Below are 26,644 nucleotides of genomic sequence, written 5' to 3' on the forward strand. Positions count from 1 at the left end.
AAATGTACTAAAAATATAAAAGTATGGAATGGCAGTTTATCTTCGCGTAGTGTGCGCCAAGCCTTATTTTTGTATAAAATAAATAACTGATTTTATTTGTAACATAATAAAAAACTAACAATTACGCAAATAATCAAAATAACTAACTATATCACAACATAAACTATTTACAATTGAGCTACTTCGACTAAATTATAACTAAATAAGTAATAAATTCCATTTTAAGTATATAAATTAAAAGCGAAGCGAAAGCGTGGCGATACGGTTCGATAGCGATATTTTGCAATGTCTTTTTTAAGACATTACCATATAAAAATAATGTAGCCTTATTTAGATTCGATATAAAAATAGTCTTGTTATTATGGTCTATCGTTGAGAAAAGTTTCATCAAAAACAATAACGCAACGCTTTCGTATACAAGAAACGTTGAGACTTTGAAGTCTATTACAAAAAATGTAAGGCACAAAAACCTAGCCTTGTTCTTAGTAGATTTGTTCTCTTTTCTGTCTTTCATTAATTTTCAGTAAATATTTCTAGGAATCGAACCTGTGAGTTCTAAAATCATTATCACTATATCAAAAGATTTGTATCTAGAGATAAACATATTTTAAATACATTTTAGAACAACAAAAGATTAACACTAAAACTAAATCGATTTTAATTTCATAAAAAAAAGTCCGTAAAAATTATATTATAGTTCATTGTACGTGGACCTTTATCTTAATCCACTTTATCCAATGATTGCAATATTGATAAATTATTGGGTTTATATAATTTTTACTAAGAATAAAAAATAATTAGTACCTAATAAGTAGAAAAATTAATCATCTTTTTGTTCAATTTGGAAAAATGTATTAAGTACGAATATTGCTTTTTAAGTACCAATAGTTGTAATCTTTTAAATAATATTTTTAAGAAATTATAAGAACTACTGGTCTATGTAAGGTCTAGGATACATTTTCAATTTTCACTAATATCTTTCATGCCTTTTTGTTTAGTATACACAAATCACTAATAATAACCTTCAAGTATAAAAAATAGAATAGAGGCACAATATACAGATACAACCAGTAGGGAAACTTCATACAAACGTTCGAAATGGCTCACGCACACAAGCAAGCGTGTTTACGAGAATCATAATATTATGGGTATTGTGACAGATCATATATGATATATCACATGTGACAGATATAAGAATATAGTGCCACAAACTTAACTGACCCGGTGACGGTGTCACTGATGTCGATTTCTTTTTATTTATACAAAATATTCCGTATGAAAAGTCTGCGAAAAGGTGACATTTCAAAATGGCGGCACGTAGTTCCAGTTTTTGCCACCAGGTCAGTTAAGTTTGTGGCACTGTACCCTTACGATTCTCGTAAACACGCTTGCTTGTGTGCGTGAGCCATTTCGAAGGTTTGTACGAAGTTTCCCTACTGGTTGTATTTGTATATTGTGATAGAGGCACACACTTTATACACATTGAAACTCTAAAACTTACGTGAGGCCAAAATGATGTATATATTTAGTAAATGAGGAATTTTTAAGAACAGAAAAAATTCGATCACCTGGATTGAAACCCACATTTTTAAACCGATCGAGTTTTTTTTTTCTATTCTCAAAAATCTCATTTAAAAACCTTTTAAATGCTATAAATTAAATATATTCAGGAGTATATTTTAGGGGTATTTTTAACCCAAACATGTATAAACAAACTGACTAAATTGGTCACAACAAGTTTAAAGCATTTGAATGCCATAAAAACAAAAAATATTAAAATTTAAGTTGGTCACTTCAAAACCACATGAATGTTCAATATATATGTCCCATGTCCCCTAGTGAGGTAAGGGGCAGATGCATTATACATCTGTTTCACTGATCGATTTTCTTTAGGGACAAGTACTTACTTGTACTTGTCCCTAAAGAAAATCGATTCTACCTTCTACCTTATCTGATCTTGAATGTTCGATATACTTATTGGAATTTTCATCGTCATCATACCCTCACACCAAGTTCTTTGGAACCTGTACATCATGAGCTGAACATGATATACTCCACACCGAAGAGCTGTTCATCATGAGCTGATCATGATGGTGGGTTCCTTCTTCGCTTCCAGCACCTTGAAGTAGACCACAGCATCATGAACTGTGGGGAAGGTGTCTAATTGCAGCTGTTCTGTTTCTAGAGAGTTGTACCTTTCTATCATCTCTAGGACTGGACCTGGAAAATATAATCTAGATTCAGAAAGATAGACTTGTTTTTAAGTAAACTGTATTTGAGAAACTGGATACTTATGTTAAAGTCAAAACTAATTGACGGTAAAAATTAAATCGGTCAAAAACGTTTTTGAGTAAGGGAGTCGGTCAAAACGTTGAGTGATTTTTGCAATCAAAAGTGGTTTTGACCGGCAATGAGTAATATTATATTATGTAACAAATATAAATATGTACGTGTAAATAATAGATAATAAATAATAAATATATAAAACATATAATATGTGAATTACTTTGGTCGAAATTTAACCTCATTTAAACACCTTTCACCCGCCTTTCTCTACACGTAACGCGATAAAACATACATACGATAAATAATCTGAATTGATATGAGACAAAACTACAATTTGTATCATTAATATACATGGAGAGACTACTTTTATATGAGATACTAATTTTATAAAGCTGAAGAGTTTGTTTGTTTGAACGCGCTAGTCTCAGGAACTACTGGTCCGATTTGAAAAATTATTTCGGAGTTAGATAGCCCATTTATTCAGCAAGGCTTTGTATCATTACGCTAAGACCAATAGAAGCGGAGCCACGCGGGTGAAACCGCGGAGCGCAGCTAGTGTAATATTATGTAGAGGTCTTATCTTTTTCTAAGATAATCTACAAGACAATGTATTATGTGCTATTAATAAATTCGACCATATCAAATAAGTTTCCGTGGTGTAGCGGTTATCACATCTGCCTAACACGCAGAAGGCCCCCGGTTCGATCCCGGGCGGAAACATAGTTTTTGTATTTTTATTCAATTTTATTTATTTTTTCTTGATTTTTATAGTATTAAATAACCCAGGTCGATAAGACTTTTTTTTCTGATATAAGAAAAAAAAAAAACAAAAAATCACAATTGTTAGAAAATAAAATTATATTGAAGGGTTGCAACATGTAAAATTTTATAAAATATAAAAGTAACAAACCTAACCAAACTATAATAATTATCTTTTTTATCGTGAAATCATCTCTTATCAAACTGTAAACTCAAATCCATCAACAAAAATACACTCAAAAAAAGAGCTTCTATTATCAGTCTATACAAATTTAACAGTCACAAATTGCAAACAAAACAGATTTTACGGTCACAAAACCTAATTTAACGGTCACAAATCCAGTCAAAACTCACCATTAGCCCCCGCCAGTAGCACTGCTATATTGTTGGCAACTAGTTCCCTGTGTGCGCTGACCAGACTCTTGATACCGGGCGCGTCCACGTATGACAGTGCTGTTGCGTCTATTATTACGCATTGTATCTGAAACAATCAATATTTTTCGTTAATAAAACAAAAAAAGTGAAACTTCTACGGCAAGATATCAAAATCGTCGCCTTACTCCATGACGTGACGGTATTGCCATGACGTGACGTTAAATTTTACTTTCAAGTGTCAACGCGCCAAAAGAAGTTTCACTCCAAAAAAAAAAAATATGAACGCGTTGGAATATAAGTAATAAAAAATGTTATTTAGTGCCACACGAAGACATATACATAAAAAGGTCGAAAAAAAAAATTTCTTTAAAATACGAAATAAAAAAGTTCACGCTAAAAATTAACTCACCCTCCTCCCAATATTAGAGTCCCACTCGTACGAGTCGCTCTTGGTAAGATTTTCCTCCTCTACCTCCTTCATATAACCGACTTTCCTAAAAAGAGTATCCTTGAACAGATTCTTGGTCGCGAAGTTGAGACCGCCGCAGTAGTGGAATATCTTGATACCGGGGATTTCTTCAGCCTATAAAAACAAAAAAAAAAATTAGATTTGTGTGTAGGTATACTAAAAAATAGTGATGCAACGAATACGAATACGAATATTCGTATTCGCCGAATAGTAGACATTTACCGAATATTCGTATTCGGCGAATATACGAATTTTTAAAAACGAATATTTTTGTACGCAACTCTATTTACTACAAATTTAAAAATCGCGCAAAAAAATATGACGTGTGCAGAGATTGCTGATCCACTGGCCTTTTGCCGAGAAGATGTCCATTTTCCAAGTCAGAAAAAACTCGCCCAAAAATATTTTTCACTGAAGCCATGTACAGTCGCTTCGGAAAGACTTTTTTAACGGCTGGAAACATCCAGACTGAAAAAAAATCGCCTAAAACCAGAAAATCTACGAATTTTATGTTTTTTAAATAAAAATTTGCCTATTGTAAATTTTAATTATTAGAAGAGTAAACATTCATTAAATAAATAAGTCTTTTATTACCAAGGCGAGATATTCGTATTCGTATTCGTATTCGCCGAATAGTAGGTTTGATATTCGTATTCGTAAAAGTAGTATTCGTTGCATCACTACTAAAAAATTAAGTTCTTTGTTAAATATCCATATTTTTTATCATTAACTTTTTACCTTATTACTGATGAAAAAATAAAATAAAACCTATTCCAATTTTCACAAACAACAGACTACATCATAAAAAAATGTCATATGTCATTAATTCTGTCAAACGAAAACATGTCGTCAACAAAACATCATTTTCACATAAAATAATAGAAATAATAAAAAACTAAACCAAAACTGAACAAAATGCGTATATTCACAGATAATAAATACCCTTATCGCATTAATAATGAAATTGGTGTACTTGATATAGCAAGATGGTGGATAATTTTATTTTTGAATATTCTGCTCATGTGCTGTATACAATTCTTTATATTATCACTAAAGAATGAGAGAGAAATAGAAAATATGGTCGAAGTTATTGTTCTGCCCAATGAAGTTTATTAATAAAGTGTAAACTGTATGTTTCTTTTCATTTCAAGTTAATGAAAATGTGTGAACATTCAATAATATAAACAAGGACTTATATATATTAATTCTTACTTTATAATATTAATAAGTATATTATGTATAAATATGTATTAATAATTAATAGTTGATAATAATTTATTAAATTTCCTTGAATTTTTAACTCAAAGTCAGCTTAGTCGCCTCATTAACTTTGTGAAAAAATAATATAATTTTGATAATTTACAAGTTAATATTATCTTATCTAATATCTTAATACATATTATGTAGATAAATATAAATACCTAGCTTCTATAGAATAGTTTATTAAGGTTATAGAAGTCTCTGATTACAGTTATTTTAAACTGTTCAGAAACTCGTAAAAAGTATCTTAATTTGGTAGTGCACAGAAACAGCAAACAGCATTCAAATGTGTTTAGTATATTCTGTAAAAGTTTTTCAATAGCGCGACTTAATTTCAAGATTGATGCACTACCGCCATCTACTGAGAACTTACGAATTAATATTAACTAGAAATTATTATAAAAAGAAGTGTGTTGTAGTATATATTTTTCGATAGTAATAATAAAAAAGATCGTCGATTTTTTAATACTAGAATATCTGGCTGGCATGTATTTTAATATCATTAATTAAATATTACTTTTGTTAATGGCGATTACCTCACACGTTCGTTGCTACTCAATATGTAATTTTACGTTTTGTCGTATCATTTCAAAAATTTTAAAACTATAGCTAAAAAATATATAACAATAACATATTTTATCAAGAAACCAACAAAAAACATCGAGAAATATATAATAATAATTAAAACCTTTACAAACGGTGTAACCTGCTTAGTAAATATAATATATGCGATTATTTAAAGAATTCGTCATGTAGGTTTTTTTAAGCTATTGCATAGCTTCTATCGCGGGCCTTGAGCGCGGGGACCGAATCGAGAAATTCCGTAACGAAAAAGCCTCACGCTCCCCACGGGGACGGGCGGAGGTGTGGCTTGAAGGCATAGCATGCAATAGCGCAACCGCCCCACTCCCCGAGTGTCACACGGCGTTTTTTTCCATAAAAACTTTCTAGTGTCCTTTCTCAATCACCCTTTTAGTGCAAATTGCTAGAACATTTTTTGTTTATAATAAAATAAGAAATACTCACAGCTCGATACCTCTTAATGTCTAGATACAGATCTGTATCCAGAACTCTGCCCAAGAGGCAGGTGTACGGTTTCTGTGACCTGCAGAAAAGTGCCCCCACGCTTGCTAAGAGACCTGCCCCTAGACTGAAATAAAAAAAAATGTATAAAAAAATACAGTTAAAAACTTTCAAACAATGAGCAGTTTAAATTAGACCTGCTAAGATTAAAATAACATAATAATTAATTGTATGAAAATTTAGTATTTTTTTAAACTTAAATGAAGGAATTAATTGATAAAAAATCTCAATGATCATATGTGTGATTTTATATATTTATTGTTTATGTTGAATAATGTGAAACTACTTAAACGTTATCAGTGAAATTTTGTATACAGATAGATTACTCCATACAAGTAATCTCCTTACAAGATTGATAAAAAAAAATTTTATTCCTCTATACGTCTCTAGATGGCGTACTAACTTCAACTTTGAATTTTCACAATAATTAATTTATTTATAACAAGTGATAACTGCGTTAAAAACAACCGACTTCAAACTTGCACTTGCAAAATTTACAAATACCTACAGACAAAAATGCTCATAAAATAAAAACTACTGGGCCTATCCGAATAAAATTTTTATGGGACCAATTCGACACCATCCCGCATCGAACAAAAAAGAATCACGTAAATCGGTTCAGAAACCTGGGAGTAATCGGTGTACATACATAAAAAAAAAAAAAAAAAAAATATACCGGCCGAATTGATAACCTCCTCCTTTTTTTTGAAGTCGGTTAAAAATACAAATATTATAAAATTATAATTAACAAAGCACTTACCCAATATCAATATTTACTAACATGGTAGTTAAAAATGTAACCAGCCACACTAAAGCGTCTAATTTACTCAACTTCCAAAATCTGAAAAGCAAGAGTTTTCTAATTAAAATAGATAATAATAGCTAAAAAATAATGTATGTATGTAATCAGTTCAATTAATACTATAATGCAAAAAATAAGAAAACATTTACAATCAGAATTAGAAATGAGAGTCACATTATTTTGCAATTAAAAAAAAACTCAGTTGAATTTAAGAATTGGAATTAGCTTAGCATAATTGCAAATAGCAATTAGCAATAGAAGTTGCCAGAATGGAAATCAAAATTAGATTTGACAAAAAACAAATTGGAATAAAATTTTTAATCGACATTTTTTTCATCAAATTGTAATTTAACAAAAAAAGTTTTTTTTTAATAAAAATTTTAAATTGAATTATAAATTAAAAAAATATTAAAATTAACAACTAACTTGGCTAACTCCTTAATCTGCATGAACATTCCCTTCAGAGACACCACAATGATGGAAGCCAGAACACATCGGGGCAAGAGCTCAAAAAACGGACCAACCCAGAGCAATACACATAGAATTAGTATTGCACTAACTACTGAGGTTATACCCGTTTTACTGCCCGCCTGGAATTAGGAAAATATAAATGTCTTATATTATATGTACATAAAGTTTTCGTATCACAGTGTTAGTTGCCATCGGTACTCGTAAATAGTTTGAACGATTTTTATGAAATTTTATGTGTATACTATACTAGTTGTGTCTCGCGATTTACTCGCAAAGCCCCACACCTATTCGTGTGCCCACGCACTAGCGGTTAACCGCGGGGGCGCTAACCGCGCGGTTAGCCGCTTTCCCATTTTAATATGCAACCGCTTTTATGATTAGTGCGTACAATCATTCTCTCTACAATCATTATCTCCCCCGCGGTTAACCGCTAGTGCGTAAGGGCACTTAAATGTGACGATATACATATAGCCTTAATAATAATTAATTAACTGACATAATATTTCTATAGTCTAAACTATTTTCAGTGAAAAATAAGAAATATGTATTCAATATTAACTCTACTAAAAATCAAAACTAAGGAAAATAAAGATAAAACTCAGAAGTGAACAGAGAAAAAAAAATTTACAGTTTTCATTTTGTTTTAAATTTAAAAACTGGTTAATATTCATGACGCGAATATGTAAATAGATATTATTATATTACTTACTTGATATTGTATATAGGACCTCGATAAACTAGCACAGAGCGGAGCACAGCAGAAGAATGAGCCAAACACGTTACTTGCTCCCTGAAAATAATAAGTTGGTTATTATAAAATATATACGAGTCTATAAATTACACCAAGGTTTACAAATTTATAAAGATTAGAAAATAATTCGATCACGAGGCGGGACTCGAACCCGCATCCTTTCACGACAATCCGGGGCGGATGCTTGACCAACTTCGGTCCTCGTGACCAAAGTCCCGTCTCGTGATCGAATTTTTTCTATTCTTTATAAATTTATATTTATAAAGGATTGGAATGCCATAAAACCAAAAACATCAAATTCACACCAAGGTGTGTGTACTGAGTAATTTTACATTAAGATAGTTTAGATTACTTAAATCGATATAGATATGCATCAGGTAAGTTAAGTTGTATCATTTTATACACTTTTTGTTGCAAAATGTTTCAAATTTAGTGAAAATACGTGATGGGTTAGCAATTAAACAAACCAATGAAAGATATAGGTTTTTGCATGATTTTTTATAGTTCCGTAAACTGCTTTCATAATTATTATATCCTCAAAATCCGTTTTTTATTTTTTACGATTTCTTTTATGCAAATATTATTTTATACTATTTTATATTATTATAATTTTATGTACTAGCTTTTCGCTCGCGGCTTCACCCACTGTGCCTTAAACCTAATAAATAATACGTATAAACCTCTTCACTCACTCTATTATTAAAAAAAAAACCGCATCAAAATCCATTGGGTAGTTTTAAAGGTTTCAGCATACAAAGGGACACAGGGAGAGAGAAAGCTATTTTGTTTTATACAATGTAGTGATACAGGATGTTCTATCCTCGATGTACTAAGATGATGACTTTTTTTGAATAAATTCTAAAAAATTAACAACTTACCAACGCCAGCAGCTCCTGGTTAGCATCAATCTCATATTTCTCCTTCGACGCGAAGATCAGCGCCATTGACATAGAGATGGTGTACGTTACCATGGTGATGGTGAACGCATCTAGAGCTATGTCCGATAAAAGTTCGATTGGCGGCACTTCTGGAACTGGTAACCTGGAAAAATGTAATAAAAAATCACGAAAAAAATATAAAAAAACGACGTATGTCACTCGGGGAGCCTCCTCCTCCAGCACACCTCCGCCCGTCGGAGTGGGGAGCGTGAGGTTTTTTCGTTACGGAATTTCTCGATTCGGTCCCCGCGCTCAAGGCCCGCGATAGAAGCTATGCAGTAACTTAAAAAACATGCAATGCACTGTATTATGCATTGATTTAACAAAAAATAATACGCTTTGTACCGAGATATTGCACTGAGAGAAAAATACATCATGTATATGTATAAAAAATGCACATGATACATTTTTTATACGTACAGACAAAAAAATACGGCCTGTTTTATTGCACTGACAAAAAATACACTATATTTTTTTCTATTCAAATTGAATGTAGGAGATTGTTTTAAAAGTATTTTACTTCTAAATAGGTAATGATGGATAAGTATGTAAAGGTTAGCTTGCATTGAGTTCCTCAATTTATAAAACTTGGGGTTTTCATAGAAAAATATAAAGCCACAAAATGGCGGGTCAACCTTTTGTAATTTTTTTTAATTGTTTTTTAAGTTATCATGTATATAACTTCTGAATTAAAACTATCCTAATTCAAACAAAGATTTTTTAAATAAAAAAATTTACTAAAAATCTTAACTTATTTGTCAGTAAAAAGTATTTTTTAAAACTCACCCTGTAGGTATATTTCCGACCAAAGAAATCCCATACAATGCTTTCAAATCGCACAATTTGGACGCCACAGTCCCCGCCACTATAGCTAGTAACTCTATTGGCACCGGCACCCGGCTTCGCTTGCTTACCCATGGCTGAAAATAAATCAATATTTATTGAAAGCAATTTATAATCTTCTGTAAATTACTATTACAATTATGTATTATTTTTTAACAAAATTAATTATTAAATTAGTTGATATTGACTTAAAAAATACTAAATAATTTTATAATTTTTTTTATAGTAGAATTTTACAAAAATGTTCATTTTCCAACAATCTATACTAATATTATAAAGCGAAGAGTTTGTTTGTTTGTTTGAACGCGCTAATCTCGGGAACTACTGGTCCGAATTGAAAAATTCTATCGGTGTTAGGAGCCACGGCGGTGAAACCGCGCGGGGCAGCTAGTGTATATATAAGTAATTTGTAACTAACCATTTTTCTTGAGAATCTAATAATTTCCCTTACCTTAAGCACTTCATTATTCAAAGCTATGATGGTACAAGCGATGGCTGATATAGTGAACGCCGCCCAGTTCGTGTTTGGCAGGTTCTTGAACATCTCTATGACTGTCTGGAAAATTATAACTCTTTACATCTACTGTTTTACTTGTATTACGTATAGTACAATCAAAAAATTTATCAAGTACGGCCATTATAAGCAATATCATGAATAAAAATAAATAAATAACAGAATAATTAATATTACGAAAATTACACATAAACTTCTTTAATAAATTGAATTTAAAAAGTTTGATAAATTAAACTTCACATAATTAAAATTACAATAATGACCTGTCTATATTGGCATGACGCGACCTTGAAATTTTACTCTCAACGCACATAAAGATAACTTCAAAAAATGAAATAAAACACAACTACCCGCCAAAAAAATAAAAAAAAAACTTACAAAAACGACTTTATAATTGTTGCCCAGTTTCGGCAACTTTATCCCAAACAGGTCTTTCAGCTGCGACGCCAGCACGTGGAATGAGGCGGCTGTTGTGAATCCCGATACTAAAGGTTCAGAAAGGAGGGTAGATACAGCGCCGAGACGGAGTACCCACATTACTACCTGCGAAATATTAAAGATTGGAAATTTGTCTTATATGTATCATCATGACACTAATATTATAAAGCTGAAGAGTTTGTTTGTTTGAACGCGCTTATCTCAGGAACTACTGGTCCGATTTGTAAAAATTCTTTCGGTGTTAGATAGCCCATTTATCGAGGAAGGGAATTTTTTTTCAAATAGTTGAATTCTGAAAACTCTATGTGTACATTGTATAACCATAACAAGCAACTCGCCCAACTTTATATCATTACGCTAAGGCCAACAGGAACGGAGCCATGCGGGTGAAACCGCGAAGCGCAGTTAGTAAATAAATAAACAAATATATCAGGACATTTTCATACACGGCACGATCTGATCCCATACTAAGCTTTCGCTTGTGTTATGGAAACCAGATGGCTGATAAAAATACATATATATATAATTTTAAATACATATTTATACAGGGTGTAATCGTTAAGTGTGCACAGGCGATTATTCCGAAACAATTGCAGATATCAAAAAACTTTATACTGATATCGAAAGCCCTTCACCTATAATGAGTAAAATGACAACAATAACTTTAAAAAAATAAAACATAGCTTTTTTTTTTTACGTTGGGAAATGCACTTACGCATCCCTCTCTACAGTTTTTCTGTGTGAGGGGGTATGTGGGACTCGCAAAAGCCATTAAAACCCAACGGTGGCCACCGTTCGCCTTCGGCGGCAGGGGTTAACAGCTAGGCCTTGTACCCCCACAAATAAAAATAAAACATAGCTAACCTGTATTAATCCTACAGCCAAAGTTACTATGCTGAGAACTTGTAGTGGCGTATACAGCGGCGTCACTTGCATTACAGCTGTAATACGAAGAAAATATACATTTTATTATAAAAATAACAATTTCAAACAAATATTATTAATGTTATTGTATTAATATCAATTATAAATAATAATAAATTAAAAAAAGTAAAATATTTATTGGTAAAAACTGTAGTTTTTCAGGCGTTATATAATCAACCTTCAGTTTGGCTCTCCACGCAAACATTTAAAATCCTACTAATATTATAAATGCGAAAGTTTGTGTATGTACGTAGTACATATCTGTCAACTGTGTTTGTGAGGATGTGTGTGTGTGTGTGTTTGTTACTCTTTCACGCAAATACTACTGCACCGATTACAATGAAAATTAGACCACATATAGAGAGTAACTCGGATTAACACATAGGATAGGTTTTATCCCGGAATCCCACGGGAACGGGAACTATGCGGGTTTTTCTTTGAAAACGCGGGCGAAGCCGCGGGCGGAAAACTAGTAGCATTATATTTGAAGATAACATTCTATCAATTAAATTTTAATTAAGTTCTTCTCCATAGATACTGCTTTCCGAATCGGTGGTAAATGTAAAAAATATGTAATGACGATTCAAAAGAGCTTCTAGAAGAAGTCTGATTAAATAAATAAATGTTTGAGTTTGAATTATTAAAAAAAAAACACACACACAAGTTTGCATTAAAATATGAATACCAATGTTATTAATTATCTCTGTTTGACAAAAAACATGTAAATATAGAATAATAATAATATTTACCATCAGTTAAATCAGTCGCATTTGCAATAACAGGTACAGCCGGGTGTGCTGCATATTGAGTTACTACCTGGAATATAAATAAAAAAACCATTTAGGTAAGATCTAGGAAACATAGATGTCATAATCTATACTAATATTATAAAGCTGAAGAGTTTGTTTGTTTGTTTAAACGCGCTAATCTCAGGAACTACTGGTCCGATTTGAAAAATTCTTTCGGTGTTAGATAGCCCATTCATCGAGGAAGACCAAACAAACAGGAGCGGAGCACTGCGGGTAAAACTGCGGAGCACAACTAGTAACAAATGAAGGTAGAAAGAAATAACCTCACCTTCCCCGCCATCAAGCAAGCTACAGCGAATGTTCCCATAGAGACGTGTGGGGACGTCCCGAATATCACGTAAATTAGAACTGGGAAGAACGCCATGTATAGACCCACTATTGGTGGCACTTCTGCTAGGAGCGCGTAGGCCATTCCTGGAAAATTGGAGAATTTTTAGAAAAATGATACCATTAACATACAAATTACTTTCAATAGCTAACGACAGAAAAACCTTTAATTATTGGGGATAAAATTGGCCCATTTTTCAACTAATTTATCTATGTATCAAAAAGTATAATCCTTACTAATATTATAAATGCGAAAGTAACTCTGTCTGTCTGTCTGTTACTCAATCACGCCTAAACTACTGAACCAATTTGCATGAAATTTGGTATGGAGATATTTTGATACCCGAGAAAGGACATAGGCTACCTTTTATTGCGAAATATGTACCACGGGCGAAGCCCGGGCGGACCACTAATATATAATTGACATTCACATATAAATGACACTCTGGAACTATTTTAAGCCACACCACAAGTTTTATCTTCAATAATGCAGTTAAGCTCTATTAGAAATATAATTCTTTGAAATACTACAAGAATCGTATCTGTCAACTAAAATCGTTCATAATTACAATGGCTAAATACTTATTCCAAGTTCTGATAAAGATTACTTGTGAAATCTTACCCTAAAAAGATTTTATGGCGAAAGACCACATAACCCTTAAAACCCCTGAAGCCTTATCTCCTTAATTTTCTATAATCTTACCTTGTGGTATATGCATGACCGCCGTGGTGGCTCCTGCGACCAGGTCTCCAATCAGATCCCGTTTGGGACTGTACGCTGGCAGCCATTTTACTATCGGTAACGAATTTAGAAGACAATGCGCGAAACCGCAACTCTGGACCACCTTTTTTGCTCTATAGCTCACTGGAAAAGAATTAAAATTCTGTAAGTTATTATCATCCTTCCTAATATTATAAATGCGGAAGTATGTTTATCTTTTTCTTTGTGTTAGTCGCATCTTATGTCATGATTTGTGTCTGGAGAGGGACATATTATATAGGCTACTGTTTACCGCGGTGAAACATCTCATTTCCACGGGAATTTCCTCTAACTATGCAGACGGAAGGCCACTTGACAAATATTTAATGAAGTATGTTGCAATGTCTCGTAATCATTAGCCCATATACGTTCCCACATGCTGGGACATGGGCTTCCTATGAGGGTACAGGCTATAATCAACCACGCTGGCCAAGTGCGGGTTGGCGGATGTCACATGTCATCGAACTTTTGATTCTGAGACATGATGTTTTCCTTCATTCGAGCAGTGTTGATGTTAATGCCTGCCGCATGTCTAATAATCACAAAACAATTATTTCGTATACTTACAAGGTTTCTCAGGCACTTGGTAATCAGCATCCTTGTTCAGTGCATCTTGCTGGTACACCCTTCTTATCACGTTGAATTGCTGACTGGAGCGAGCTTGTAACCTGCAACAAGATTTCATTCTATTACATATTACATCATGTATTGTTACATGCTTAGAATGTGTGTCCAAAAGATTGAGGTAGGTGTATGGAGGAAAATATAGGGATAGCAATTCTTGTCGTTCAGTTTTCTTTCATATTTTAAAAATAAATACTTCTTCTTTCTTCGCCTTGATACTATATCCAGCATGAATATTTTTAAAATTACAAACCGACTTCGTGTATGTTAATTGAAATGATTTTTGTGCCGAAAGAATGTCTCTTTAATAGTCCGGATTTATGGATAGGTACTCATCATCACTACATAGTATAAAACAAAGTCGCTTTCTCTGTCCCTATGTCCCTTTGTATGCTTAAATATTTATAACTACGCAACGGATTTTGATCCGGTTTTTTTTAATGGATAGAGTGATTCAACAGGAAGGTTTTAATATATAATTTATTAAGTTTTAGACAAAGCGGGCGAAGCCGCGGGCGGAAAGCTAGTTACGTATAAATTTGTTTACGCCACAGAACGAGACAATGATAAATGTACTCACAATGTACATAGCACATACAAAAAACAAACGCATTTTTGATAAACATAAAAGAACATAAACATCGGCATCATCATCTTTCTAGCGAAGTCGACTAAAATATCACACATAAGCAAAAAACACGCTTGCCTCAACGAACGGAAGATTTCCAAATTAGATGGACAAAAAACACATTTAGAAGAATCGTTAAACCAATTAAATTTATTCGCTAACCACATCGTGCATTTGTAATAATAAAATTTAGTTAATGTTAAAATAATCAGTTTCCTTGTTACTTAGATGTGTAACTACAGTTACCGTCTATTATAATATAACTTACTAAGTTTCCACCCGCGGCTTCGCCCGCGCAGTCAAAGAAAAACCTGCATAGTTCCCGTTCCCGTGGGATTTCCGGGATTGCGTCATTTTCCCGGATAAAAAGTAGCCTATGTCTTTTCTCGGGTATCAAAATATCTCCATACCAAATTTCATGAAAATTGTTTTAGTAGTTTAGGTGTGATTGAGTAACAGACAGAGTTACTTTCGCATTTATAATATTAGTATGGATTCATTAACGTCTATTAGGTATATATTTTTAATAGTGGGTCTTCTTGTATTTCAGTGATTGTGATAGTATGAATTAATTAATTTGTATTACAATTTTTGGCTCAAGCCGATTCTAGATTCAACCATCTCTAATTTTCTAGGCAAAAATTTTTTTTCAAAGACCGATTATAATAAAATTCGCACACCATGTGCAGTTCGATCCAACTTGAGAGATAGGATAGTTTAAATCTCAAATCGTTTTAGAGAAAGCGGGCGAAGCCGCGGGCGGTAAGCTAGTAATTATATATTAATAAAAATTACCAATCATCATCGGATTCATCATCTTGCAATAAAGGAATATCTTCATCATCATCAACAATCCGTTTCTTCGCGAAACTTTTATGAAACACAAACGTTTTTTTCATTCGCATTTTGAAATCTCATTTAAAAAACTAAATAGGTACTATTTAATTGCAATATTTATGATTTAATTATTTAAAATTCACTTTGAAATAAGATATTTTTTTTAATCAAAATATAAGTTCTAATTAAATTACAATTTTATAACACAAACAATTTAAATGTCCTATGAAATAAAAAAATAACACCAAATTTATAAATATTTAAACGCGAAAAATTACTACATCACAAAATCACTTCGCACAAACAATTAAAAAATTAAAACATAACCGTTCGATTCTCGGCCCCTTTAAAAAATAACTCGAATCGATACGCTAATCGATTGACAATCGGTAAATAAATTACACACATTAAAAATCGATAACCGACCGCGTAAATAAATAGTTTAACACAAACTGGACGTTAGTTATCATTTTGTAGCGCGAGTTGCAAACAATTGGTGATTTTATTTCTATCTAGATAAATTGTGAAATTTTCTAGTCATGTTACAGTTGGAGCAAGGTCAAATGGTTTCTAAGCTTGTTTTTATATACTGCGAAGTAATTGCAAATTCACTTCGTTCATATAGCTGTAATTTTTTTTTTTAATTTTGCGTCATTATTTTGCGACCACATGCTCGTAAGGTGTTCGTGTATTTTTAACGATCTTCCAAAACGGGAAAAGACTATGGGTGCAAAAACAATACTTGGATGTAATTAAAGATTAACCAGAAAACTTAATAACACTCCAAAATCATATTTTTAAACGAACCACCCTGACAACATCATCGGGGTCAATAACCATCTATTTATCAGTTTAATTACATAAAACCTCTAAGTCTAAGCAATAAGCATATAAATATGTTATACTAGCTGTGCCCAGTGGTGTCACCCGCCGACATATCTAACATAAATAATAAATAGTAATTATTATCAACCATTTCTTCCCTTAAAAACACCTTTATTTCCTATCGTAACCAAGGTGAGGTAAAGGTTTTATAAATAACTAGATAACCGCCCGCGGCTTCACCTGCGTTTAAAAAAAAAAACCTGCATAGTTCCCGTTCCTGTGGGATTTCCGGGATAAAAAGTAGCCTATGTCTTATGCTGGGTCTTCAGCTACCTACATCCTACATACCTACCAAATTTCATTGTTATCGGTTCAGTAGTTTTCACGTGAAAGAATAACAAACATCCATCTTCACAAACTATCGCTCTTATCATTAAAGGATATAAGAAAAAAAACCTTTAACACTTTGTTTTTTGTAAAAATATGCCTGTTTGATCCTTATGTATCTATTTTCATTGCAATTTTCCTTTATTTCGGTTCCATTATTTAGGCGTTTAGCGTAATAGACAGACAGACATTCGTATTTATATTAGAATACTGAATATATTTTATTAGCAAACAAAAACCAAAGGTTATCATTTCCTCCAATTATTATCATATTTCGCTCAGCCGTCATGAGTTGTACTGGCAGTTAAGATAAAAATTACAATCAATTTTTATTAAGAATTATTTCCTACTGGTCTTAATTGTATTGGCTTTTTCCTTTGAAGCTGTTTTTTATTCAAAATTTTAAATTAACAAACTTTATATTTTTACTTATGTAATAAAATTTTTACTTATGTAATAAAATTTAAATTTTTACTTATGTATCATAAATTTTATTGAAAAGATGCAATCTCCAGCCTTATAATTTGCTAGCTGCGCTCCGCGGTTTCACCCGCGTGGCTCCGCTCCTGTCTTAGCCTGATGATATATAGCCTCGATGAATGGGCTATCTATCACCGAAAGAATTTTTCAAATCGGACCTGTAGTTCCTGAGATTAGCGCGTTGAAACAAACAAACAAAATCTTCAGCTTTATAATATTAGTATAGATAACTGCGTAATATGTCGAAAGACAAAATCAATAATCATACCATAAAATCGCTCCGTTGTGACGTAAAATAAATAAAAACAAAGTTATTGTTTCTAATAAATAAAATAAGAGAACTTCTCTAAATTTTTCCAGACGAAAATAAAATTCATAAAAAAACACGTGTACATCATGTGCTTATACAACTTTATGTAATACTTACATTATTAAATCAATGTAAATAATTATAAAATTAGTGAGTTATCGTTTAGTAAATATTGATACGAACAAATCTGTCAATAAAGATTAGGTTTAGATAAAAAAAATATTATATTTCCTTTGGGGCATTTTAGAATACGAGATATATCAAAGTTTGCTCAAGATTTTTTTTGAAATAAACTTTCGTAAAACGGGAGTTAAAAAAATAAAAAATATATACGAATAAATAGTTTTATACTAGTGATGCAACGAATAACTACTACTTTTACGAAAACGAATACGAATATCAAACCTACTATTCGGCGAATACGAATACAAATATCTCGCCTTGGTAATAAAAGGCTTATTTATTTAATGAATGTTTAACATTAGGCAAATTTGTATTGAAAAAACATAAAATTCGTAGATTTTCTGGTTTTAGGCGATTTTTTTTCAGTCTGGATGTTTCCAGCCATTGAAAAAAGTCTTTCCGAAGCGACTGTACATGGCTTCAGTGTAAAATATTTTTGGGCGAGTTTTTTCTGACTTGGACATCTTCTCGCCAAAAGGCCAGTGGATCAGCAGTCTCTGCACACGTCATATTTTTACGCGGGATTTTTAAATCTGTAGTAAATAGAGTTGCGTACAAAAATATTCGTTTTTAAATATTCGTATATTCGCCGAATACGAATATTCGGTAAATGTCTACTATTCGGCGAATACGAATATTCGTATTCGTATTCGTTGTGAGGTTGCATCACTATTTTATACTTAAAATAAAAGTTTTCGGAAGCTTTTTGTTTCTAACTATATGGAGTATGTTTTTGTCATTTCTTTATGTGATTCTTCTATCCATATATGTATGTATAATTTATTCATTCATTCAATTTATGTCTGTTTGTCGACCAATTTGTTAGGGACAATCACGTGGCAATTAACACTCACTGCCTGTAAAATGCAGACAAAGCCGCGGGCGTTACTAGTTTACAGGTACACACCTGTCACACCTTCAGACAGGTCAATGTACTTACAGGTTGTTATCTACTTGATTACGATAATGGGGAATGTCGTTACAGTTTTCATTGAGTATTTAGACTAATTGGTGGCATTAGATAAAAGAGGATAAGTATCCCGTGTTTTTAAGAGGAAATAATGTTATTTTTTATTTATTAAAGTTTTGATATTATTAATTTTAATACATTTATTAGGTAATAATTTTTTGAACTATTTTTTATGCAGGTGAAGGTGCAAAATAACTCGGAAGCTGGTAACTTATGATAAACCATATTAATGTTATCAATTAAATAAATGAATGCAGTACGATTTGTTGTAACAAAACAGCCCACATTTTTCATGAAAGCGCAGTTAGCATATCGATACTAATATTATAAAGTTGAAGAGTTTGTTTGTAAGTTACTTTAAAGCGCTTGTCTCAGGAACCACGGGACCGATTTGAAAAATTATTTCAATGTCAGATAGTCCATTTATCCAGGAAGGCTATTGGCTACATCATTACGCAAAGACCAATAGGAACAGAGCAATGTAGGTAAAACCGCAGGGCACTGCTAATCTCATGCTCGCTGCAATGAACTACTAGCTGCGCTCCGCGGTTTCACCCGCATGGCTCCGCTCCTGTTGGTCTTAGCGTGATAATATACCTATAGCCTTCCTCGATGAATGGGACCAGTAAGTAGTTCCTGAGATTAGCGCATTCAAACAAGAAACAAACAAGCAAACTCTTCAGCTTTATAATATTGTATATATAATAGTATAGATAAATCGCGTTTAAAATCCGTTAAAATTTCTAACTGCTAATCTCATTTAAGACTAAAATCATAATTCAGGCTTCGATGTAATGAGGAAACGTTATCTAAAACAAACTAACTAACTATGTAGCAACACTTGTAAATTTTTATCTCTATTAGTTTACACATAGTTTACACTGTAACGACGTGTTTGCAAGTAGGAGCTAATCTACGGAACAGGTAGATTAGTATCAAATTCTGATGAATTATGTAAAAAATGTAATAAATGTACGAATTTACATGGTAAATATAAAATAGTAAGATCTTGTAAAATGTTCAACAAAATTACTTTATTGATTCAACGTAACGTAGACATGGTTACAAACCTAACCCCTAAGTATATTTTATTCTCATAAAGGTTTTTAATATGTTATTTCATTGCCAATATTGCTGTAATAATTAAATTCGGGGTAATTTATTTTTACCAATATTGATGTAGATATTAAATTCGAGGTAATTTATTTTACCAATATTGCTCGGGGTAATTTTTTTACCAATATTGGTTTAGGAATTAGATTTCATCCAAATCAGTTCACTAAAATACTTTTGACATCTAAGTAACTAAATAGTTAGTAGACCTTCGTCTTTGTAATGTTACCTACAATGGAAAATGAAATGTGACCTAAATTCCGGGAGAATCTAGTAGTTCACAAGTTAGGTCAAAGGAGAGTGTAATACTGATACTAATAATTATTATTATCTAGTAATGTAATAATTGTTACTTGTGACTTGTAGGTACTTTCTCCGATAATACACAGATTTTATTGACGTACCTATTTATATTATATACTAGTGGTCCACCCCGGCTTCGCTCGTGGTACATATTCACGTTTTCTCTACATAAGAACTATCCTGTACTTCAAAGAATATAATAAAAAAAGAATTAAATAAATCGGTTCAGCTGTTCTAAAGTTATGCGCTTACCAACACATTTTGCGATTCATTTTTATATGTATTATAGATTATAATTTATAAAGATGGAGCAAATTTCTCTGTTACAATTTTTCACCACCATTTCAATAAAAATTATCGTTTAAGTTTTTATGGTTGAATTCATGTATTATTATTTAGCGTGTGAAGGAAAGTTTTTAAGTATATTTCTTAATAAATTATGAAAAAGCTAGGGATGGAATTATATTTAAATTTTGCTAAGATACTTTACAAACAGCGAATTTTTCCTTTGGTTCTACAATTTTTTTTCTAGGTACATGCAAAAGTAATCGAATCGTTTTCATTTTAGGAATTAAGTGGATATGCATGGTTATGAATAACTGATAATTCTTATTTGATTCAATGACAAACATAAACCAACTTTAGCGAACACAAGATTCCTGATATTTATAAAACAGTTGCGCCTTACAAAATTGATGAGCAGTTTATAATATCGTCTACAATAGGCGCCATAATAATAATCTTAATATATATAAATCTCGTGTCACAATGTTTGTCTTCAATGGACTCCTAAACAACTTAACCGATTATAATAAAATTCGCACACCATGTGCAGTTAGATCCAACTTGAGAGATAGGATAGTTTAAATCTCAAATCGTTTTAGAGAAAGCGGGCGAAGCCGCGGGCGGTAAGCTAGTTTCTCTATATAATACTATACCCTTCCAAAGCCTTGTTAGTACAGAAAACAAGTAAACCACTACATAATAAAGAATACAATTTTTCTTAGAGTTAAAGAATACAATTTTTCTTAGAATGGTCTCTAATCGCTATCACCTGAGGTCAATGTTTAGTCGATCTGTTTCTACGTAGGTATCCTCGGACGCACAGCTAACAAAATGTGTTGAGGTTTCTGATTAGCTATCCTAGGTATTTTTATCGTCGTAATAAATACATACAAGACGTCGACTCTATGCAGACAAATGTGATAGCACTATTTAGTAATCTGTTGCGAAAGTACGTATTAAAGTAAAAACTACCCCGCAAAAATAAAATATTTGATACGAAATCAAATAAGTATGAAATACAACTTCGTGATAAGGCGATCTAGTTTTTCGTCCCGGTACGGCTTGTATAAAATAAAACCATTATTAAATTATATACCCTTGAGTAACACAAAGAGTTAAGGTCATTTACACATAAAACGGTTGCAAAAGAACAACAATAAAGTTACAATTGTTCATGGTAAACATTTGTACAGCAACAACATTGAATCAACACGTAAAAATTCTGTCAACATGTTGCTGGCAACACTAAAGTCATCTTTAGACGATAAGGGTGCTTTTCCACATGTGTGCATGTGTGAGGATGTGTAGCGAGGAATGTGTTTATAAATAACCAATTGTATTGCTTCAAACGCTAAACGCTTCAATATTAAAACTTAATGAAACAAACAAAAAAACAAACAAACAAACACATTTCTCGCTACACATCCTCGCACATTATTGGTGGAAAAGCACCCTAATGCAGCATGATATAGATACGTGCATGAATGATCATTTAGATCGATAAATGCAATGAATGACATGCAAACTCCGTACCGGCAGCTGATGGATGAAGCTTTCTATTTTCTATTATGTTAGCGTTCTAACACACGAACGGCAAGTAGCAAACGGCAGAGGCTACTAATTCAGCCGCGGCCGTCGCGTCGCCACCTGCCGCCGACGCTTCGACGACTGCCGTCGACAGTTGGCGACGGCTGAAGTAGCCTCTGCCGTTCACAACTTGCCGTTCGTCTGATATAACGCACATGAAGCATGATTGTTTAGATCGATTACTGTCGTGCTGGTCGCTCTTGTCATATGTATGGAAATTCATAAAACCGTTCATAGCTAGACCGACCATACGCACGCGTATTGTCATGCGTATTAGTGTCATATTCATACACATTGTTGATGCGTATCGTCAGGACCGACGGTACGCACTGATGGTCGGTCAAGCTCTGCAACCAGCCTAAAAGCTAACAGCGTGTCGTGCACTGCACGGTAGGCCAAAGAGAATACAAATACTACGTCTATAGACTGGACGTGAACTGTATTAAATAGCTCGATTTGACATTTTCACATACGCTCGCATGCAGCATGAAAATTCATCTAAACGCATGTTATGCTTGTACTACCGTCTACGGAAGACTTAGTGCTGCAGAATTCATAACGCCTGTTGAATATTTCTTACTCGAGGAGCGAGCATATTGAAACAAATTTTTCCAGCAACATTGTTGATCAACTGTTGCTCAATAAATATTTACAACTTATATGACGCTTTATAAAACAATGTAGGTAGGTCATAATCTTAGGCTTGTATACTGTGAAAAAATATTTGTAAGATACTTGCCTCATCGTCATCATACAAGATTTTTTTCTTATTTGACTCATATTTGAATCATTCTATTTAAAATGTGATAAAGGATATCATTAATATTTTGATGCGATGATGAGCTGTGGTTGGTGAGAACTTGGTAAATTGTAAAATTTCATTGTATTTGAAATTACCATCCGTATTCTTTTTTATGGTGATTTTTTTCAAAATATAATGATGATAAACATATGCATGCTAGTGTTATTTTGATAATCACTCTCCTCTTCATCTTTTAAAATATTGTCGCCCTGCTTTTTTATTTCCTTTATTATTATTTTAGCCTTTATTTAAAATACCATGTTCAAAATAACATATTCAATTAAGCTGTTACGCAAGTCAATAAGGATTAAATAACATAGACTTATACGACGTTAAAAAAGATCGTGTGTGCCTAGCACACGTGTCAGAAATGAAACTTCTACAGCAAAAATCAAAGATACCACAATCGCCGCTTTACTCCATGGCGCGACCTTGAAATTTTACTCTCAACGCGCCTAAAGAAGTTTGGTTCACTTCAAATACTCTCAACGAGTTTCACTTCAAAAAAAAACGTTAAAAAAACTCACCATCCATTCGGATTAAGCTTTTCCTTTTCCGAATCGTCCATATCCACATGTAATCGTTCACGGCTTCACACTCAAACTAAACTCACTTATCTGAGATAAACTGATCACTGAGTTAAAACGATTTGTTGTTACACTGTTAAAATCTGGATTGAGATAATGAGTTGATTGCGGGATTAAAAAACGTGATTCTAAATTTTAAAATAAGAATTGATCGTTAAATTTCTTAATTTCAATTGCTTTGTGAATTTTGTAATTTTTTTTTCTTATCAAAAGCGATCGAGGACCCTAATTATTTGTGGCGTATCTTTTTATTTTAATGTTTCGGTGTAATCTGTATTATTTTTGATTTAAGTGTATGGCTGAAAAGTTTTCCAATTTTGTTTTAGAGTAGGCTTATTATCATTTGAATTAATAGGAATTGAAAATATTTTACTATAATTCTTTCAATTATTCATAAGAAAATAAAAAATAAAATTAAGGATTATTAAACAGCGCGCGAAAATAATCTACATTCACACCATGACGTGTAACTAGTGTTGTATACAATCGTGAACTCTTATCGACAATCTATCGATAACTGATGTTAGTCCTGACAATGTCGTCAAGTGGCACTTATCGTCTGTATTGACGTAACAAAGGCTTTTCAATATTGTTGACCATGAATGAGACAAAGCAAGGATTCTGATAAGACCCTCTTGTTCTCTATATTACGAGTACTTAATTGTTTTGAAATCAGTACTTTAATAGCAGGGCTTTGCCGGATAGTGTCCTTTTACTGTAAGAGGAAAATATCAAGTGAAGAAATTAACACAATTTTCCTGCACAGAAATAAAATGTTTTATGATTAACTTCCGCGCAATCTAAAAATCATTACTTCTTTAAGTGATGCTACTTTGTTTATAATTTACTCTGAGTAGATTTTAATAACACACATAATATAGCAAACAGTAAAACGTTTGTTTATCAAATAAAGTATGTGGATTGTGGATACTGGATGGGTATAAACTTGTCAATATTAACTAACAATAATTGTTATGTGTACTGATGGCGGTCACCTTGACCATCTAGTTGCGTAAGCGTAGATTTTGATACACTTGACATGAGCTGGATCTAGTGACGATAGTTAGATAATAATTTGTTGAAATCTATATTAATACTCAGATAAAGACCGATTTTACTCGCCTTTAGCAGATGAAGTTTTTACGTCAAAAAATATTCAAGTTCAATTAATTCCTACAGTTAATTAACTACGTCCTATTTTTTGTTCAAATAAATAATAATTATAATCAGCGTTACAGATATAGAGATATAGTATTTATGAGAACGGTATGGTGAGTTCTATTCTTTTTGTATGCATGTAGATTAATTTATCTGATTGGGAATTGTGAGGAGAAATAAATAAATGATTTGATATTCCATACGGTTATTGGTATATTGTTCAAGCAGCGTGATTGATACATACGATAAATGTTGAGTTATTTCAATCAATTTCTTCAAGTTATAATCTAAATATACAAGACATCTTGATTTGTGAGATAAATATAGTGATTGACATAAACGGTCAACACGAGAGCTATGCATGATTTCATTGCGTTTCTTTGATATTTCATAATACATAACTTTAGCATATTCTATTAATAACATTTATTAAAACAAAATAAACGCAAATTTTGTGAGAAACATTTATAATAGGATGTTTTTCTCAGGTGCGGCTTCGAAGTTATTCTAATGATCATTGCACTTCTAAAAGGAAAAACTTAATCTAAAATTTTCGTCATGTCTATTTTTATTGGTCCTTGGTTTACTCAGTACCTACTCGGAAAATTGTTACATTCACATCGGCCTGAACTGCATATCATGAGTAATTTATTGTGTAATTAATACATTTAAATGAGTGTAAAAAAGAACTAAGTTTTTCAAATACAATAGAAACAACTGGCTGAAATACTGAGTTAATGCAACTTTCTTATCTTTATCTTTAACATTAATAAAGGCTTTGATTCATTAAAATATTTTATGAATATTGCAAATATTCAAGTAGAAAGTAAAAGAGAGAAAAAGTATTTATTTAGTAGATATCGTTTCGTCTGTGTTCACTCATTGCATTGCGAATAATTTAGCGATGACCCAGTTTTCTGTTCAAACATTATTAAAATAATAAAATTGAATCGAATCAATTTCGTGGAGACAATAATTCGGTTTGCTTTGGAACTATGGAACGATATAATGTTATAAAACAATAGATAGAATAGATTAACTGACAACAATGCAATAAAAATACCAATCTGTGGCATTCTAGAAACGTATCATGTAGGTATTTTAAAATACTACACATTTTTACCCACTTTCCAAAAAACGGCGGATGTTCTAAATTCGTAGCTTTTGAGGACATAGTCACAGATCAAAGGGATTGTTGAAACCATTGTAACTACAAAATGTTATTATTATCTGATTGAGGTACATTAATTATTTTGTTATACTTAATATATTATGAGCGGTTTAGTTACGTTATAATCCATACTAATACATAATACCTATTATAAATGCGAAAGTAACTCTGTCTGTCTGTCTGATTCTCAATCACGCTGAAACTACTGAACCAATTTTCATGAAATTTGGTATGGAGATATTTTGATACCCGAGAAAGGACGCTCCCGGAAATCCCTTGGGAACGAGAACTATGCGGGTTTTTATTTTACTGGGCGGGCGAAGCCGCGGGCGGAAACCTATAGTAAATGATAATTCGTGGATTCCCTACATTTTGCTGAATATTTTAGTGTCGTATGGTTACTACATATTTTGTTATTTGTGGTTGTACTGATTCAAAGAACGATTTCAGGTACCCACATTTTAATTTTAGCAGTGCTCGTACATTTACACACATCGTACATTTGTGGCTACAACAGGCTATGGCTGAAAAACAGCAGTGAAAGCACTGGCCTAATGCCTAATGGTCATTGTTTTTACCATATTC

The 26,644-nt window shown here is 32.4% G+C and overlaps 1 protein-coding gene and 1 non-coding gene across 6 annotated transcripts in view; one reads left to right on the forward strand and one right to left on the reverse strand.

Moving 5' to 3' along the window:
* Positions 1 to 1,613: 1,613 nt before the first annotated feature.
* Positions 1,614 to 26,644, reverse strand: part of LOC123700344 (prestin) — a 29,432-nt gene continuing 4,401 nt past the window's right edge. The window contains exons 2-19 of one of the 5 annotated variants that reach the window (XM_045647534.1): positions 23,671 to 23,813; positions 14,377 to 14,477; positions 13,753 to 13,914; positions 12,991 to 13,136; positions 12,663 to 12,729; positions 11,854 to 11,930; positions 10,930 to 11,094; positions 10,489 to 10,593; positions 9,981 to 10,114; positions 9,135 to 9,297; positions 8,215 to 8,295; positions 7,461 to 7,624; positions 6,993 to 7,073; positions 6,176 to 6,299; positions 3,830 to 4,003; positions 3,400 to 3,526; positions 2,061 to 2,220; positions 2,005 to 2,015 (exon numbers count right to left, since the gene is read on the reverse strand). In XM_045647534.1, coding sequence (XP_045503490.1) covers positions 2,075 to 2,220; positions 3,400 to 3,526; positions 3,830 to 4,003; positions 6,176 to 6,299; positions 6,993 to 7,073; positions 7,461 to 7,624; positions 8,215 to 8,295; positions 9,135 to 9,297; positions 9,981 to 10,114; positions 10,489 to 10,593; positions 10,930 to 11,094; positions 11,854 to 11,930; positions 12,663 to 12,729; positions 12,991 to 13,136; positions 13,753 to 13,914; positions 14,377 to 14,477; positions 23,671 to 23,711 — 2,058 coding nt within the window. In that variant the 5' untranslated portion in view covers positions 23,712 to 23,813 and the 3' untranslated portion in view covers positions 2,005 to 2,015; positions 2,061 to 2,074. Of the gene's footprint in view, positions 2,221 to 3,399; positions 3,527 to 3,829; positions 4,004 to 6,175; positions 6,300 to 6,992; positions 7,074 to 7,460; positions 7,625 to 8,214; positions 8,296 to 9,134; positions 9,298 to 9,980; positions 10,115 to 10,488; positions 10,594 to 10,929; positions 11,095 to 11,853; positions 11,931 to 12,662; positions 12,730 to 12,990; positions 13,137 to 13,752; positions 13,915 to 14,376; positions 14,478 to 23,670; positions 23,814 to 26,644 lie in introns of all 5 variants that reach the window. The other 4 variants (XM_045647532.1, XM_045647531.1, XM_045647530.1 and 1 more) reach the window with 4 other exon arrangements.
* Trnav-aac lies at positions 2,934 to 3,006 on the forward strand. Its single transcript has one exon. It is a non-coding gene; the product is annotated as a tRNA-Val (tRNA).

Source organism: Colias croceus, chromosome 19 (assembly GCF_905220415.1).
Source record: "Colias croceus chromosome 19, ilColCroc2.1".
Lineage (NCBI taxonomy): Eukaryota > Metazoa > Arthropoda > Insecta > Lepidoptera > Pieridae > Colias > Colias croceus.